The sequence below is a fragment of the Megascapheus bottae genome, chromosome 4 (genome assembly GCF_031878675.1).
Source record: "Megascapheus bottae isolate mThoBot1 chromosome 4, mThoBot2.hap1, whole genome shotgun sequence".
NCBI lineage: Eukaryota > Metazoa > Chordata > Mammalia > Rodentia > Geomyidae > Megascapheus > Megascapheus bottae.
In genome coordinates, this window is record NC_143512.1 from 10656690 (window position 1) to 10676544 (window position 19855).

A 19855-nucleotide genomic window follows, 5' to 3' on the forward strand; every position below is an offset into this window, starting at 1 on the left:
ACTACTAATAACTCTGAATGGTTAAAAAGTATTATACATTTATCATTTATCAATGGGACAAGTGATGTACTTTCCTTTTTCCTAAGTCATTTTCTTTCAGCTTCTTAGTAATTTTTTTTTCTTGAATTTTTTTTTTCTTTTCCTTTTCTGGTGGCACTGGAGTCCAACTTCAGAGTCTTGTACTCACTCAGCTTGTTTGTCCTGTACTCTACCATTTGAGCAACACCTTACGCCTGGCATACTAATGATTAATTGGAGATCGAGTCACATAGGTTTCTCTGCCTGAGCTTCAAACTACAATCCCCCAGATCCAGGATTACAACTGTGGGCTAGCAGTTCCAGTTATCCTTTCTTAAACCCAGAAAGTCAGGTCTTGCACACGAAGGTCCAGCCTTAAAGCTTATAGTTTTCATGTTGGCTGAATAATCAAAGGTTGGCAAGAGTTCTAAGTGAAGATTTGTGTGATTTTGGTGTGTCCATGACTAATTCCTGCTGTGAATTCTGTTCTGTTCACCAGCATCACAGCAGGGCAGAAAAAACACCATGTCAGGATTGAAATCACAACCATTCTGGGGTAGCTTAAAGTCTGACTTTACCCCTACGTTCTGTCTGCTCAGAAGAATCTTTATACCATGAGACATGGCTTGCTATAACCTCTTTTGATTAGATGAGTGGGGTAAGAAGGGGCAAAAAGAGAAAGAACCATGTATATACTCCTACTTTGAATTATATGATACAAAGGGTTGGAAAAAGCAGGAAAGTTAGATTATAGTCACTGTTTCCTAGGAAGATGAGAATGCCTCCTTTTCTGCATGTCCTCTTACACTCTGCCATACTGGAAACCACAGAGCACAGCAAAGACAATGAGAGGCAGACGCTGAGAGATCTGTATCCATTACCAAGCAGCTGTGATACTTAGGGCTCCTGAAGAGTCTGATAGGAACAATCCAAGGGAGCCAGAATGACAAACACTGGGTGTGTGTGTCTGAGCAGAAGGCATAGTGCTAGAACTGGCAACAATACAGAGCACTTTGTAATCTACAAGGTAGCTGGGATGTAGGAATAGGCACACCATTAATCCCTGAATAGCTACTTACAGGCTCCACAAACTCAAACATCTTTCTCTCTTGGACTTCTTGCACCTTGAAGACATATTCCAGGGATACTTCATAGAAGTGCTGCCGGACTATGTCCACTTGGCTGTCTGCCTACAAACAAGATGGAATATAAAAGAAAAATATATGGTTACTCAAAAGAGAATACTAAGCAAGCAGGGGGGAAAAAAACTATGGAGATAATTTTAAAAACAAATCAAGATGTGTGATCAGGATGTAAGATGATAAAAAGGTTAGGTGATCACTAACTTTGTGCCAGATATCAAGTCCACAGTTGTAAATACATCATTATATTTAAACCTTAATATTTTTATATAATCTCTACTAAATTTGCATAAAGGAGATATTATCCTCATCTTTAGCTTACAGAAAGAAAATAAAGTCTGCTAACATTAACCTGACTTAGATCATGGAGTTGTTAAATGGCAGAAAAAGAATCTCAACCCTGGTAGATCTGCCTCCAAGACCAATGACTGTTCTTAAACCATAAAACTCAACCACAAACCGCCCCCCCCCCCAGCCCCTCCAAATCCTGAGTTGAACCAGGACTCCATGGCAAGAAGACTTTTAGAGTAAAACAGAACACCAGTAGGCTCCTCCTTATCCTGTTCTTCCAAGTGAGCAAAGCAAGCTGGTAGCAGGCTGGAAACTCCCAAACAATTCACACAAATCCCAAACCCTTTGTGACAATGATACATGATTTTCTGCCAATAGGTAATTACATTATTCCCCTGACTGCCATTTGTCACCCTGTATGGGAGTGTCTAAGACAGACCCCCTGTGGGTATAATTAACTATGGATCTGAGATCTCAAATCAGAGCAGCAAGTACATGTGAAAGAGTGTCAGGGTCCTTTGTCCCCAGTCCCTCTCGACTAGTAGGAGGAATGGGGAAAAAAACACCCTGACCAGTCCAAGCCGAGAGGAGAGGGCCCACTGTCCTCCCGCACTCAGCCTTCCTTCTCCAGAGCATGAACAGAGACGTCACGCAGCTTCATCAAAGGCAGGAAAATCTCTCTCTCCAATAAACCCCCCTCCTAAGAAAGACCCTCCAGCTAATATACCCTCACTCTAGGTCCCAGTAGACAGTGATTAACAATAACACATTTGTAACCAATGGTTATCAAGTCTTGTGCCCTGCCTCTTGCGCCTTGCCTTGTCTCAGCAGAAAGTTATTAGACATGGGGTTACTCGGCTCCCAATATCTCCCCCGTCTTTATTTTAGAAAGAAGACAAAACCTAGGATATATGGGGCTACCATCATATCAGATGGACTGTGCCTGTCTTAGGTGTCTCCAAGCTCACTAGTCTTCTTACCCGTCATGGGATCACCAAGTCCTTTTTACTTGGCTCCTGTCGTAGGTTGATAGGCTAACAGCTGGGCCTTGCCCATCTTTGACTACCAGCCATCCATTTAAGCAAATCAGACCTGAGTGGATGCACCTATTTCCATGGGAGCCAACGCCTGTCGCATTAGCATTCATTTTCTGCGTTGACTTTGTAGGCAAGCAACATAGACATATTACAATTATAGTGCATAAAAATAAAGCCAAACCAATCACTCCTGCCCATCTTTGATCAAGTCCCAAAATAGTCTTAACCAATCACCCAAAGTTAGAATATTAATATGTGTCATTTGTGCACATAACAATTCCAGTCCACACATGCTGATTAATGGCTTATTCAAAGCATTCTCTGTAGGAACCACAGTGGCAAGGGCAATACTCGCAGCAGTAACGGCAGCTACAGATGTGGCCCAGGGCCAGGAAAATACCAAAGTCTTTTTTTTAATGATGAGCAGGAAAGCATTCTCCTCCACCTGTACAGGCACTGGTATATACTGAGGGGCTCTGACTACAACAGCCAGAGAAAACAGGGAAGCATTCCAACATTAACGAAGAGAACAACATTATTGAAACCAACAGAATAAAAAAAGACTATCACAGAAGCCATAGGGAATAGCAGGGCAATGGAAGAATTAGAAGAGTCTTCCAACCCCCTCCCCTTTTTGTTTTAAACTACTGTCCTATCTCACCTTCCAAAAATGACTCTGGTCCCTTCATTTTAAGGGGGTTATGAGCGAAGATCCATTTACTGTAACTTCTTCAAGCTGACTCAGGGGCGTTGTCTCTATATTTTGCCAGGGACCCTAAAAAGCTTTAGCCTGTTTTCAACTATAGGCGGTGGCTCCCTATTTTGCAATTCTGCACCCGAGCACAGGTTTTCTAAATCACTACCACTTAATTCTTTCTCTTTCTCAAGTATTCTTCCAAGCGTCTCTGTGCTTCTTTTCACCTGTTCTTAAACTGTTTACTCCCGTATAAGTTGCCTTATAGTTTAGACTTAAATTTACCCAATTGCCTTTGTTTTTCAAGTATGAATTTATCTATTATTTATCGGTCATTCGGGTCTGAGCCCATTCCGGTTCTATTCTAAAATCCCTTTCACACACACATTCATACTCGCGCAAAATATAATATCGGTCATTCCGGTCTGAACTCATTTTGGTTCTATTCTAAAATTCCTTATTCCAGTTCTTTTTCCAAACCCCTTATTGCCTCGCCCTTATACCGCTCTGACCAGTGACTCCCATCCGTGCCGAAATGACCTGCACTTCAGAAGTGATCTGGGAATGATTATTGCCTCGCCCTCCGCAAGGTTCCTCAGTTTCCCCACCGTGCCGACTTTGGAGGCGGACTGGGAATGATTATTAAAATCTTTTACTGTTAAAACACCTAGCTGCTTCTGCTGTGTTTGCCTCTCCGCTTTGACACAGCTGCAGCTTCTTTGCCTTTTTTCTCCTTAGCTTTGGGAGGGGTTTTTGGTTTTTTTCTTTTCCTCAATTTTCTATCTTTTGCCTTTTTATGGGTTTTTCTTTGTATCTTCTTTTCAGGTTTCTCTGGTTTTTCAGTCTTACTTCTTTGAATTTTGTAAGTAGTTGCTTCCCTTTCTCTTGTTTACCACCTTTTTTCTTTTTCTTTGTCTTTTTCACTGTGAGCAATTTCAGCCTGCATTTTCCCTTCAGGTTTCCCTGGCCCTTCAGTCCCTTCTCCATGTATCTCTCACTTGGCTCAACTCGCCATTGTGCCCCTTTCATGCCCCACGTTGGGTGCCAGTATGTCGGGGTCCTTTGTCCCCGGTCCCTCTCGACTAGTAAGAGGGATGGGAAAAAACACACCCCAACCAGTCCAAGCCTTGAGAGGAGAGACCCACTGTCCTCCGCACTCAGCCTTCCTTCCCCGGAGCATGATCAGACATGCCACGCAGCTTCATCAAAGGCAGGAAAATCTCTCCAATAAAAACCCCCCTCCTGAGGAAGTCCCTCCAGCTAATATACCCTCACTCTAGGTCCCAGCAGAGAGTGATAAACGATAACACATTTGTAACCAATGCTATTCAAGTCTTGTGCCCTGCCTCTTGAGCCTTGCCTTGTCTCAGCAGAAAGTTATTAGACATGGGGTTACTCGGCCCCCAACAGGAGCAAGATGCTACACTGCAGAGCTGTCGGCCCTTACCATCAAGCTCCCGACATTTCTACAGTGCAGCTATGGCAGCTGGTTCTGTGAAAACAGAGTTACACTGAACATACTTCTCCATGGGGAAACAAAACAGTTTTCCTTAGGAATAAGTTCTTTGGTACTCTCTACCTAAGATAAAGATCCAAAGCAAATTATTTCTTTCACTATTCCTTTCTTGTAGCTCAAACATAGGATAGACACTTACATTATTCCAAATGGACCCTGAACCACATTACTCAGTCATTAAACTTTCCTGACCCCCAAGTCTTTCATCAAGTTTGTAGCACTGAAAACACTTAGCACTAACTCTAGTCAGATGATCAAATAGTCATATAAATAAAAGGCAGCTCTGGTAAAATACAAGATGCTATGAAACAAGCCAGAGTATATACATTCTACTTTCACACTTTCAACTTCCTCCCAGGCCAACTTAATATATTACATAGCTGGTCTTACTGAGCCAAGTGCTAGATAACAGAAGCACCAGAATGGAGGAGTCTTCTAAAGCCTCCACACAGAGGAGATATTGATCCTAATTTGGAGGCAGGGCTTTACAAGTTCCTGTTCCCACTTCTAAATGTGGCCACTTAGACATCTAGGCTTACACCTTCCTGACACCTGGGCTTCTATCAGCCCAAGACCCATAGTTGTTGGCAATCTTTGCTGTTCTTGAAGTGCAAACCCAAACCACATATAGTGAGGAAGGCAACTTCTTCCCCCACACATATATACAGCTCCTGGTTTGCTAACTGAGACTGAAGTGAGAGAAGAGGTCATTTTGAATCTACACAGTGCTTCTAGCACTATGATGAACCAGTTGAAAGAAAGCTACATACAACATCAGTAAGAACCTCTCTGGTACAAACTGGTCCTAGGGTTTTCCAGCTGTTCAAATCCAGTCCTGATTTTCAGGAGAATGGGGAGTAAAAACAGCAGTCCTTACTTTCAGATAAAGCTGCTTCCGATATAAAATAGAATAAAAGATGTGAGTGTGTTGAAAACAAGAAACGTGTCCTGTCCATGCTGCTGTTCCTATGAATAGACTGGGCTCTTCAGCAAATGGCTGTATTTTCTGCCCCTGCCCTAGGCCAGCAAGCTGTCCCTGGTAAAGGCACTTCTATCCTAACCAGGCTGCATTCTCTTGTCCTGGCCCAGCCTCCACCGTACAGCCAGAAGACTTTTCCCGGAATCTAAAGAAGACAGTCTTCTGCCCTGTCAAAGACTTCCCCTGGAATCCATCATAGTCCACAATCCCCTGCCTGGTGTGTCCTATCCATTCTATCCCTTCTGCAAGTCCCATTCGAACCCTTTCCTGTTCTCCAACACTTCCAATTTCTCACTTACCCACACTGTGCACTTAAGTGTTCCTTCTGCAGGGAACCATCCTCCTTTAAATAAATATGCCTTTTCTTTTGACATCAGGGCATGTCAAAAAAAGTCTTACATTATAATCATGTAAAATGAAATATTATGTACTTGCACATTTTGACTGTAGTCTACTCTATGCCATATAATGACCCAGTCATTCTGACTTTTGATGCCATTCCCACAACTTGAAGAACATTTTCCAGACTTCCACCCAACTTACTCATTCTCACCCTCCTGACCTCTTCAGAGAAGTAATTATTAGCCAGATTGTCTTAACTAGGTTGCCCAAGTGAGTCTCTTAACTACCATGCAGTAGATTTCCTTAGCACTTGGATCAAATTCTTATTTATTCTTTTCTGGCTACTAAAACATAAAGCATGAAAAGACATTTTCTAACGGTTCCACTTCTCTTCCAGTACTAGGCCCATAGCAAGAATTCAGTAGCTAGTTGTAGAAAAAACCGGAAGTGGTGCTGAGGCTCAAGTGGTAGAGTGCTAGCCTTGAGAAAGTCCAAGAACAGTGCTCAAGCCCTGAGCCCAAGCCCAGGACTGGCAAAAAGAAAAAAAAAAAAAAAAAAAAAGCAAGAATATGATGACTTTTTAAATCATCCACTAGATGGCAGTATCACCACACACTGCTGCCCTGTATTTCCATCTCCAAAGATTTAGGTACAGTCTTTTTTTTTTTTTTTAATAATCAAATAATTCTTTTTTTATTGTGATTAATAGAAGGGTTACATTATATTCACCAGATAGAAGGTGCATAACTTCACAAACATTGATACCCTTTCTTATGACATGGTCCCCATTTCCCTCCCTCCATCCCCCTGCTTATCTTGATTTCCCCTCTTCCCTATCCAATTTCAAATAACCAATTAAGTACATATAAAATATATCAGATAACAAGGTGAAATATTGTAACAATATGAGATAACCAAGGGATGGCAAAAGAGATGAGAGATAACATAGTACATTAAGGACAACAGTCATTCATAATCAAATAATTCTATAAATTTATTTATAAAATAGGACCATATATGCTTGGAATAGCAGATTTTATAAGGCTATTAGACTACACAGAAAGTACTTTTTATAGCACCTACTAAAATACATTATTCTGGAACAGAGCACATTAATATCTTAAGTGTAATAAAAAATTATAACATCTGTGCCTGGTCAAGATTGAGATAGTCTTAAATTGAAAAGCATTTTTGTTCCAAGCTCTACAATCAAGGAACAACTGTAGACAATCAAAAGTAGCAGGCTTCATCAAAAATGGGCCAGGTGCATATAACGAATGATTGTTGTCCTTAATGTACTATGTTGTCTCTCATCTCCTTTGCTGTCCCTTGGTTATCTCATACTGTTATAGTATCTCACTTTGTTATCTGATATATTGAATTTATTTGTATTTGATTATTTGAAATTTGATAGGGAAGGGGGGAAAACCAAGATGGATGGGGGGTGTGGGGGGGGGAAATGGGTACCAATACATGTGAAAGGGTATCAATGTATGTGAATTAATGCACCTTCTATCTGGCAAATATCATGTAACCCTTTTACTAATTACAATAAAAAAATGAAAAGATAAAAAAAAATAAATGGGCCAGGTGTTTTTTGATCCTGATTTTTAAAGTAATGTTAAAAAATCATGGAAAATAGCTAGAACACCTTGAGCAAATAAATCACTTGACCTCTGTGAAGAACTCATATTAATTCAAGAAGGTTCCAATGGATAATCACCAGAGTCCCTCCCTCTCTCCAGTTTTATCAGCCTGAAAGTAGTATAGAATACGAACGTCTGGTAGGATCCAGAGTCTCAAGATCCATCCTGAGAACAACAAAGTGGGTTTTCTAGGGTTAGCTAGCTACTAGAGGGCTATTGAGCCTCTCAAAGCCTCAGTTTCCTCATACATAAAATAGTTTCCTCATATCCATACCTCATCAGGTGATTTAGAAGATTCTAACAGATTGGGTCTAAAGTGCAAAACACAGTATCTGAGACATAATTATACACACCTGAAAAATATCTGCTGGAAATATTAGTGCCATTATTAGGCATTTATTACCTAGAATTCAGCCCAGATATAACTGAATGCAATGCTTGAAAACTGAACACTCCAGGATTTGAAGAGAAAAGAAAGGCTGATAGCCCATTCGTACCCTCAAAAAGTATTAGAAAGGGATACATATCTGAAAAATGGAAATACAAAGATATAATAAAGAAGTATAACTGAAAAATATCCCAGGAGCTATGTCTCAAGAATAGGAACAGAGCTGGCCAATGAGAGTTCAGGGGGTAGACAGGAAGAGCCTGTTATAGGGGTAGTGAATATTCGTGCAGCAACTATAATTCACCTTCTCATATGTAAAGAAAGAGATTAAGGCTGAGAATATGAAAAACTTGTCACAGTTCACAGACTTCTGATACATCTTGAACAAGGTACCTTCTTCAGCAAGCCAGATCAAGTCAGCAGTAATCTCTGGGGAACACCTACTTACTAAACAACTGTACTGTGGATTCCCAATGTGTACAGGTGCTATGTGTACAATGTGTACAGGTGCCTGTACGGCTGCATACCTGCTCAGCTCTGAACACACACTTCATAACACATGGTCATTCTGACCACGGAGAAACTGCATAACTTGAGAGATCTATCCAATGGCAGCTCTGGTCCAAAAGGTTAGTTCAATAGGTTAGTTGCTAAACTCTAAATATCAACTAAAGGAAAACGAGAAAGTGAGTCTACCATAGCAGAAGTGAAATTACATAGTCCTTGGGGTCAATGCATCTTTCAATGCTCATACCTACACATTCAGTATGGATTCTTATCACTACCCAAAGAAGTAAATGTTAAGTGAGTTTGGTTTGGGTTTTCTATAGTGCTGGAGATGAAACTCCAAGCATCACAAATGCAAGCTCTACACTGAACTACATCTCCCCAGTCTCAAATAGGTTAAATAGCCATTTCAAAGCAAAGACTTCTGAAATGGCACATGACTATGTGAAGATGTATAAGAAACCAAATGGACCACTGGACCCCACCATCTCTTGGGTGCCTTATCTGTTAGCCTGTAGCTCAAAGTGTCTTCCCATGAGCTTCCATTTGACAGTACTGGCACAACACATGCTCTACAGAAATAACATAAAAAAGAGGCTAGCCTGGAAGCCAAATCTTCTCTAGCACATCTCATGAAAAAAAGGCCATATTGTAAAAAGTTAAACAAGATGGCATTCATGAAGTTAAATCTGGAGTTCCAGTAGGAAACTGCCCCCCCCCCAGAAACAACCTCCCTCACCATGCAAAGCTCTGTGAACTATGTAAAAATGGTTGTGGTACCAATGGTGAACAGCTGGTTTTTTTCTTTTTAAGTGAACTAGGTCCAAAAAGAACCCCCTGCAAATCCAGAACTCAAAGCCAATTTGGTTTTTTTTATTTTGTTTTGTTTTTTATGTTGTATTTTTGCTAGGGAAAGAACCTAAAGCCTTGCATATGCTGGACAAGTGCTCTAACATTGAACTGCATCCCCTTAGATTTTTGAACCAGGATCTGCCTGTGAACCAAGACGCCCTCAACCTTGCTATCTTCCTGCCTTTGCCTCCTGAGCGTGGGATTATAGTCATACACAACAATGCATGCTTAAGAACATCTTCTTGAAACAAGATTACTAAAGCACAAAAACTATGTATGACAGTAAAACACTGTTTAAAATGGAAAGGCAAAGACTAGAGTGGAATAATCAAAAAGTTAACATTAGAAAGAATGAGAATGACAATCTTGCCAAGGGCTATCTACAAATTCAACGCAATACCTATCAATATCCCAATGTCATTCTTTAAGGAAATAGAAGAGGCAATCCAAAATTTCATATGGAATAATAAAAGACACTTCTTAGCAGAAAGAACAGTGCAGGAGGACTTTCAATACCAAACTTTAGACTCTATTACAGAGCTATAATTATCAAAACAGCTTGGTACTGGCACAAGAACAGGCCTGAAGACCAATGGAATAGAACTGAGGACCCAGATATTAAATCAAAGACCTATGGCCACCTAATCTTTGACAAGGGAGCCAAAAAAATAGAATGGAAGAAAGATAGCCTCTTCAATAAGTGGTGGTGGCAGAACTGGTTAAGCCTGCAGAAAACTAAAGTTGGATCCTTCTCTGTTACCCTGCACTAGAATTAACTCCAAATGGATCAAAGACCTCAAGGTAAAAGCCAACACACTGAACACTTTACAAGAAGGAACAGGAGATACACTAGGCCTTCTTGGCACAGGTCGAAACTTTCTTAATAAGAACCAAGAATCACCACAAATCAGAGAAAGGCTGGATAAGTGGGACTGCATTAAACTGCAGAGCTTTTGTATGGCAAAGGACATAGCTAGTAAATTAATTAGGAAGCCTACAGAGTGGGAGAAGATCTTCACCAACCATACAACAGACAAAGGCCTCATATCTAAAATATATCAACAGCTCAAAAAATTGAATCACTCCAAAACTAATCTCCAAAGTAACAACCATCCCATTAAAAAATGGGCCAAAGACTTAAAGAGAGTCTTCTCTGAAGAGGAAACAAAAATGGCCTATAGACACATGAAGAAATGCTCAACATCTCTGGTCATAAAAGAAATGCAAATCAAAACAACTCTAAGATTCTACCTCACTTCAGTTAGAATGGCCAGGATCAAGAAAACTAATAACAGATGCTGGAGGGGATGTGGCCAGGAGGGATCACTACTACACTGTTGGTGGGAGTGCAAACTCATTCAACCACTATGGAAAGCAGTATGGCAGTGCCTCAAAAGACCAAACATAGAGCTCCCCTATGACCCTACTACTTGGCATTTACCCAATCATCCAGAAACAAGGATACACTAAATCCACTAGCACAACAATGTTCACTGCAGCACTATTTACCATCGCAAAGATATGGAACCAACCTAGATGTCCCTCAGTTGATGAATGGATCAACAAGATGTGGTATTTGTACACAACAGAATCCTATGCTGCTGTCAGAAAGAACGACATCGCCCCATTTGTTAGGAAATGGAAAGACTTAGAAAAAATCATATTAAGTGAAGTAAGCCAGACTCAAAGGAACTTAGGCTCAATGGTTTCCCTCATTTGTCATAATCAGTAGAAACCTTGGGCTCTCCTAGCAGAGATTTGCGATAGAGCAAAACCTAGATACATAAGGCCATATAGTATGACGCTAATTGAAAGGACCTCTAGGATATAGAAACAAAAGCTATATAATGAATGATTGCTGTCCTTAAGGTACTATATGTTATCTCTCAGCTCTTTTGCTGTCCCTTGGTTATCTCATATTGTTAAAGTATCTCACTTTGTTATCTGATATATCGGATATATTTGTATTTGGTTATTTGAAATTGGATAGGGAAGGGGGGAAAACAAGATGGGGGTTGGGGGGGAGGGTTATGGGGACCAAGACATGTGAAAGGGTATCAATGTATGTGAATTAATGCACCTTCTATCTGGCAAATATCATATAACCCTTTTATTAATTACAATAAAAAATATCAAATAAAAGAAAGAATGAGTACAATGTTTCAGCTGGTAGCAAAGTAAATTACTGCTACAAACAAGGCAGAAAAACAAAAGGTGACTTAACAGAGTACTGAAGTAAGGCCTAAAGTAAGAGAAAAGAAAGACAAATTTCAGCTTGATATTAAGAACCAGTGGTATGAGATGATCCAAAGACAATGAAGTCTTCAAACAGTGGATGAGGCATTAGGATGAGTTTCTAATCCCAAATTCTCTTCCAACCCTGACATTCCCAGATAGAGAAGGACCAACATATATCTACAACATCATCTGAAAAATAAACACATTATTCAGGTTATTTGTCAAGTTTCCTACCTCTTGGAGCTGAGATTCCTTCTTTTTAGAAGATAAATTCAAGTGTTTTTCTAAAATGCCACAATACTTCTCTGTCTCTTTGTCATACTTCTTTTTGGCTTCCTGAAAAAAGAAAAAGAAGAAAAAGAGTAACACATGGTCATTCTGCTCCTTTTTTCTGCTCCTCTTCAGGGTCTCATCATTCCTTCAGCATACAAAATATGGTGGCTCCTACTCTTCAAACACTACCACTGTCAACTAGGCCCAGACCTGTCTATTACAGGCACCAGCACAATACCAAATAAGATGAATGCTAGTACTTAATAATGGCAAGACCAGGGCTATGCTTTCTAAGAAGTTCACTTGGATGCAAGGGAATGGTTCTATAGTAAAACACTTGCTTAGCATGTACAAGGCCCTGAATTCGATTCCCAGCACCACAAAAGAACGAAGAAGAAAAGAAAGATTTTCCAATGTGAGGCCTACATTTCTGGTTTCTACTATACAACAGATGTTCCCAGCTACAGAAAGTGGGGAGGCTTACTATGAAGCCAGTGCCTAGGAAGGAGGATCTATTCTTGGTCTGAGTGTTCTATAGCTAGACTATACTACGGCCAGCCTTAGGTGTCCAAATACCACCCCTGTACACCCCTGTACATATAGACCACACTTTCCTTTGTTTTCTTAGTACCACATACTGGGTGGTATTGTCACATGAAGTTATTTCTCTATGTTGAGAAATAATTGAAAACAGTGTCTTCACAAATGTGTTCATGATGGTACCACTGATGCCAGCAAAAAAGGAAACCACGAAAAAATAAAAAGGCTAGGATTTAGAAGAATGAAAGCTCAGCTGGGCACAGTGGCTCAAACATGTAATCCTAGCTGCTCAGGAGGCTGAGATCTGAGGATTGAGGTTCAAAGCCAGCCCAGGCACTAAAGAATATGTGATTCTTATCTCCAATTAATCACTAGAAAAGGGAAAGTAGGGCTGTGGCTCAAAGAGTAGGGTGGTAGCCTTGAGCTGAAGAGCTCAGGGACAGTGTCCAGGCCCAGAGTTCAAGCCCCATGACTGCAAAAAGAAAAGGAAAAAACAAGAATGAATGAATGAAAGGTCAGAATAGTTAATAAATGTGATTCTAATGAAAAATTATTTAATGGATCATGACAGAAGGAAAACCAAAACTATCAACAGCATGTTACAAACTCGATCAGCCTATGTAATATATCTACCTACAAAGAATAGATGGGTATAAACCTAAGTGAAAATATTTCAGTCAGGAAATAGGCTTCTGATCATTTGATTTTTCCTTTGAGAAATTTTTATCATGCTAAATTATTATCTTCAAAATGAAAAGAAAGTCAGACACTGGTAGATCATGCCTATAATCCTAGCTACTCAGGAGGCTGAGATCTGAGGATCACAGTTCAAAGCCAGCCCAGGCAGGAAAGTCCATGAGACTCTTATCTTCAATTAACCACCAGCAAACTGGAAGTGGCACTATGCCTCCAAGTGGTAGAGCACTAGCCTTGAGCTGAAGAGCTTAGGGACAGACAGCATTGAGGCCCAGAGTTCAAGCACCATGACCAACCAAAAAAAAAAAAAAAAAAAAAAGACTTAAACCTAAGCTGGTTAACTTGTAAAATGTTATGGAGATTGACAGAGTTGTAATTTGAGCTCAAGACAACTCCTCCCAGGCCCAAGATTTCTACCACGCTAAAGATGTGGCTCCAGTCTCTCCACGTTCCAAGAGTGATTCCTAGTCCACTAAGTATGTTCAAATGTCTTTATCCTGGGCATCATTCCTACTTTTCATTAACATGGAGCCCATAGAAGATCTTTTTTGTGCAACTGTCAGGCCTGCAAGAGCAAAACAATTTTCCAATCAAATAAAGAACCTCAGAAATATATGTATTAATTTAACAAATTCATAGTGAGCAATTTAGTCTGTTAGGCTGTACTTCAAGTTCTAGAAATATGGAATAGTTATAGTCCCTCCCTTCATTATGGAAAAGTTCTAGTAGAAAGAGCAACACAAATAGTAAATAAATAAGCAATATAATTACAGACAAATCTAAGTTCTACGAAGGGATAAATATGTAGTCTCAAAGGGTCATTAGTTAAGGTTCCCAGGAAAGGCCTCAAATAAGGGGAAGAAATATGAGCTAAGACCTGAACACCTGATAGGACAAGGGTAGAGCTTTCTGGAAGGGAAGTGAAAATGCTTTTTAGCAAAGACTGAGCCAAAAAGCTATTGTCTGAAGCCTTAACACGCTCTTGAATTTACTGCTTCACAGCAAGATTGCAGGCCCTAAGACAGGGAAGACTAATCATACACAGTTTTAGTTTAAGTGAATTCATTTCTAAAAATCTGAATTTTACTTAAAATACTACAGTATATACCACTTACACAACATACAAAGCAAATGAAGAATCAGCCCAAGGAAGATTATTCCTTCAAATTTAAGGAGCATCCTAGACACAACCAAAAACTTCAAGCTGAGATGCCAGTCCATCTAGTACCCACATTTGTCAATTTCATTCACTTTGTCAGCAACCCCAAAAATAACAACCCTAGGCCAGCACAGACCAGCTAATCAAAGATAAGAGAAGCTTAGACAGCTGTCAATTATTGTTTTCCTGTGATTTGGGATAATTCAAACCTCTGCATTCTATGTTCAAGAGGATAGTCAAAGTTAGAGAAAGAGTTTATTTGTGTTGTTGTTGCTGTTGTTGTTGCTTGCAGTACTGGAGTGTGAACTTGGCTTTGTACTTGCTAGGCACTACTATTTGAGCCAAGACCCAGCCCAAGAACAAAGAGAAGAGCTTTAAAGGGGAAGCAGCTTCTGTCTGGTAAAAACAAAGATCTCTTTGGAAATAACTAAGAGATTTAGGAAATGTTCTTAAGATGGAAGGGTGTCTGGTCTGCAGGACACAACCTAGTATCTACATTCCAGAGAGGTGGCTGAGGGAGGGGTGGCTAAGTAGATAAAAGGCAGAGTTAAGAAAATGCACAAATCAGGGCTAAATTCTTCTAACGGAATGACTGTCCCTCATCTATAAATAAGACAAGACCCCTGGTACTCAAGTTTGGTCTTCTAGCTGTATAATACAATAAGGATAAGAACAGCTTCCTCTTTATAGGATTGTCAGTGAGTGGTATGTGGAAAATATTCAATATTATTTTTATGATGATAATGACTGTGGTGGGAAAGAGATGAGGTGGAGCTTATTATGGAGGTGATAGTGATAATAACGATGATGAAGATATGGAGACAGTAGTGGCTGGATTGGTAAAAAAAAAAATTGGTAATGTGGGCACAGTGACAATGCTGGTAATGGTAGTAGGAGAGATGATGATGAAGGGGTAGTGATAATAAACCTAGCATCTATTTCTACCTATTTCCCAGCAAGCATACCACTTGCCTTGAAAAATTCCACAAAGATAACCCTTCTAAGAACCAGGCACAACTTGAAATTACACATTTGTTTATGTCTTTTTGTCTAATGTCTTTCTCTCCATCCACCCCATAAGCACAACCACATCTGCCTTGCTCTCTACCAAACCTCAGTGCAATGCACCATGTCAAGCACACAGCAGCCAGCACCTCACACATTTTCTTAGCAAATACTTTGTACATCTAATAGCCAACATCAAAGAACTATGTAACAAATATACTTTCAAGCACTTTATGTGAGTATGGCCATGGGAGGTTCAGTCTAAATTTACATGTAAGTGGTAGAACTGAGATCTGGACCCATGTTGCCTAGCTCTAAGCCCATCTCAGCCACCATTGTCTAATGTCTGCTCTACTTCCTTTATAGCACTGAATATCTACCTCCAGTGCAGAAATATAAACCTTAGGGCAGCCTTATTAGCACAAGAACACTCAGAATTCTCTCCCAGGCAGCTATCACATGGTACTGTCAAAACCACTTTAGTATTATTGATAATTAATGATTTGGTAAATGAGAGCATGCATGAGGGAAAAGATGCTTAACTGCTTATTTTATTTAAATTATTTTTTTCTTATACACCCCACCTCTGAGAGTTTCCCCAAAACGTGTGTTCTTGTGATTGCTATGACTAGTATTAAATCCAGAGGAAGCCTACTCGGACTTCGTATCTCCTGAGCAGACTGGCAACCACAAAATAAGGCAGGAGAAGAGGCCAACCAAGGGGCACTGTGCTCAGAAGGAGAAGTAACTACAGGAAGAATGACTCAATATGCAGGTCTGCTGTGCCTCCGAGCTCTTTATAGCCTCAGAAGCCAGAGACCTTCCAAGCTCTATACAGCCTCAGAAGCCAGAGATATTTGTTCAGGAGCACCAGACCCATGGCTCTGCTCCTCAGCAGGTCAACAAGCGTGAGAAAGTTCTCACAGAGTGTCTTCTCAGCAATCACAGTTCAGAATCCTGGACGAGTTGCTAGTGGAATAAGATTTTCTTCCAATCACATATTCCATAATCAAATGAGCTTCCCTTTCTAGAAAATGCAAACTGAAATTGGTACAAATGCTTTGTAAAATATCTTTTTTTCCTTCATTTTCCCTCCTTGTGATTTATCCCCTGCTTACATTGTATCGATTATGGTGCCCTGTGTATTGTATATACCTTTATCTGAATTAGAGAAGGGAAGGGGAACAATAAAAATCTTGTGATGCTCACAAGACAGTATGTTGGAAATGAGTTTCACAACTTGGTGGGGGGGACTGGGAGGGAGGGAAAGTGGGAGAAAAACATGGAAGGGGGTACATATTCAACAAAAAATGTACTCATTACCTCATGTATGTAATGTAACCCTTCTGTACATCACCCTGACAATAAAATCAAATTTAAAAAAAAAAACAGGCAATTTTTTTCTACAAACAATTTCTTCTTCAAACTAAAACCAATTATCCTTCTGAAAGATCCTCACAATACATTTGTCTTGTTCAATTATCATACCATTTCTAGGTGTGATTGGGGAAGAGAGAGAAGAGGGAGTGGGGAAAAAAAGAGTGGGAAAGGAGGAGTGAAAGAGGAAGAAAGGGATCAAGGAGAGCGGGTACAGAGAAGGAAAGAGAGAGAAGGCAAGAAAGGGGAGAAAGGATGGATAAGGAAGAGAGGAAGAAAGGAAAGGAAAGAAGGCAGGAGGTCCAAGCACAGCCCTTAAGTCCACTACATTAACCACTTTTCAAGGATATTTCACAATGGAGTAAAATCTACACCAAGCAAGTGGCATTGCTTGAAATGCCCCACCGGTGGCACAAGGGACTATGGCTGAATTTACTCCAGAAAAACAGGAAAATGTTGGAAAGCCTTTTGCTTTCACTGTTTCCAATGAAAACATCTTCCCTGCAGGTTGCCTCTGACACTCTACTGAAGGTTAAACAGACTGGATTTCCCGGTGATTTCTCAAGGCAGAACACCATAGAAGCCATCTTTTAAATATGAGTAAGATTCCTTTCCAACACATTAGCATTAACCTTTGGCCACAGTCCTCCAGGTCAGGTCAGTGATAAGTAACTTCTGTTTACAGCAGGCTTGCAGATGTGGGCTTGGCCTATATTGTGAGACATACATTGTTTTACTATTTGCCCACAGGAAATTTTCCATAAATCTTGGGGCTTCCAATTTCTCTTGCATATGTAATGATCTGTCAGAAGAAGATCCATTTCTACACACAGTCAAAAGGGTTGAAGCTAAATACCAATGGCTTCCTCTCCAAGAAGTCCCTGTGCCCACTGTACCTGATGGACAAGTCTGAAAAAGAGAGGCCTAGCCCAAGACCTCCTCAGTAAACACAACTCCACAACATAATGGGAGCACGGTAGTCAACTGTCCAAGCACACAGTCACAGTCTCTATCTTTGGGTGGTTTATGAGCCTGCATCAAAGTATCAGAGGGGCCATACAGATACTCACACTTCTGCCACCTACAAAGAAAGAGTAAAGACCTCCACATTCTAAAGGCCCTAAGGAAGATGTGTTTCCAGACTTCTGCCCTAAATCCAAGGACATCGTTTACTAAATTCTCACCTTGGCAGCCCCAATCTGCTCCTTTCGAAACTTCTCCAATGGAGTGATGAGCACCTCACTTGCATTCTCAATCTGTTGAAGAAAATCAAGAGGGTTACAGGGAAAAAAACAGGATCAATAAAAACTCATGGCAGCTCTATCACAAAATGATCCCCCAGGATGAAAGTTTCAATAAGCAATATTACCCAAATTACTGTGTATAAAACCCAGACACTACAAATGACATATTAAAACAAAAGCTGTTCATCAGTTTATAATCAATGTTTTATCAGTATTATAATCAATGTTTTAGATTAAAGGTGGCTTATCTGTGGTGGCCTTCCCTGACCACAAATGTAAGCTACTTAACATACCAAGTGCTTTTCTAAGAACAAAATGTTATGTGAAGTTTGCTGGCACACATGCACACACACACACACGCACGCACGCACACACGCACGCACGCACACCCACCCACTCACATACACACAAACACACATAAATACTCATCCACCATTCTTCCCAAAGTTCAGAACACTGCTGAAACAAAGGAGCACTCAAAACTCTTTTGAATGACTAAATGAATGAATGAATTATTTCTTGATTGGCTGCCAACTGTGTGTCCATGGGTAAAACATTTAACCTCTCTGGGCTCTAATTTTCTCATTCATTAAATGAGTAAGCTGAATTGTTCCTACTGTAAGATTTTATGTTCTTTTCTACAGCAGCACAATATTTTACAATCTTTACTCATTGAGCACTTTGCTCAAGTAATTACTTTGAGAATCTCATTGCAGCAAAGCAGTATTTTTTTCTCAATCACAAGCATATTCTTCTGAGTAAAATCAACAAAGTAAATGCCAGAAGCCTTTAGACAGACACAGTAAAGAACTGGCTGGAGAATGTGAGAGACAATGAATGAAAGGTCTCCAAATGTATTATGTTTTGTCTTTTCTCCGTTTTGAGAATACTTATTTCAGAAGAGTGCATTTTAACAGTGGAAAGTAGTAATGGCACTGAACTTAATCTTTGCTTAAGGTTACTTCATTCATTCACTAGCTTAAGACTATTCACAAATTATCTACAAGCGTCTAAAGCTCACAAAAATGTGGTGAGTCCCTAAGTCAGAGTCAATATTATCTGCACATTTAAAATCACCAGGAGAGTTTTTACAAGGCCATACCTCAGACCAACTGAATCCGTTTCTGGACTTGCTCCCATCTATATTTTTAATTCCCTGGACTTATTTGTATGGGCCCGAATAAACAAAAGTTCATCATACAAAACACTCAAATGCTCACATGGAAAGCAGGCCATTCAAACCCTGTCCCAATCACACTGCTCATATGGGAAGCAGGTCATACTAGCTTTCTCTAGGCCCACTAATGGCTGCTATCACCATGACAAACCCACATTTTCCTATCTGTCCAGTGAAAGATTATACAGGGAGAAGAATGAGGTCCCTTTCAATCTAAGATTCTATAACTAACTTTTACTCAATTCCAAGCACTGTGCTTGATGTTTGAGACACAGAGACCGTTCTCTTAAGGATCTTACATCTACTATGGGTACCAACACATCCAGTGATTATCAGGATACAATGTTGTAAATGCAGAGTTAGAAGGATAAACTGAAGTTCAGAAAACAAAGGATATGCAAGACAATGGTGGCTCACACCCCATCACCCTACATACTTGGAAAACTCACATTAGGGGACTACAGTTGATTCTAGGCCAGCCTAGGCAGAAAAGATCACAAAGTCCCTTCTAAACCCATAGATGGGCACAGCAGCACATGCTTATCATATCCCAATCTACATGAGAGGCTAGTATCGGGAGGATCCTAGCCAGATCAGTGTGGGCAGAAAAACTCATGAGATTCCATTTCCACAGAGGAAAACTGAACACAGTTGTGTGTGCTTGAGATCTCAGCAATGATAAGAAGTCTAAAGTAGGGAGAAAATGGTTTTAGCATGTGCCAGGGTGGGACCCA

General features: G+C 40.2%; 1 protein-coding gene across 6 annotated transcripts in view; it reads right to left on the reverse strand.

The window, feature by feature from the left end:
- Arhgap26 (Rho GTPase activating protein 26) overlaps positions 1 to 19855 on the reverse strand; it is a 457842-nt gene that overhangs the window by 317472 nt on the left and 120515 nt on the right. For all 6 annotated transcript variants that reach the window (XM_090331301.1, XM_090331302.1, XM_090331305.1 and 3 more), the window contains exons 4-6: positions 17885 to 17956; positions 11885 to 11986; positions 1098 to 1208 (exon numbers count right to left, since the gene is read on the reverse strand). In XM_090331301.1, coding sequence (XP_090187427.1) covers positions 1098 to 1208; positions 11885 to 11986; positions 17885 to 17956 — 285 coding nt within the window. The remainder of the gene's footprint in view (positions 1 to 1097; positions 1209 to 11884; positions 11987 to 17884; positions 17957 to 19855) is intronic.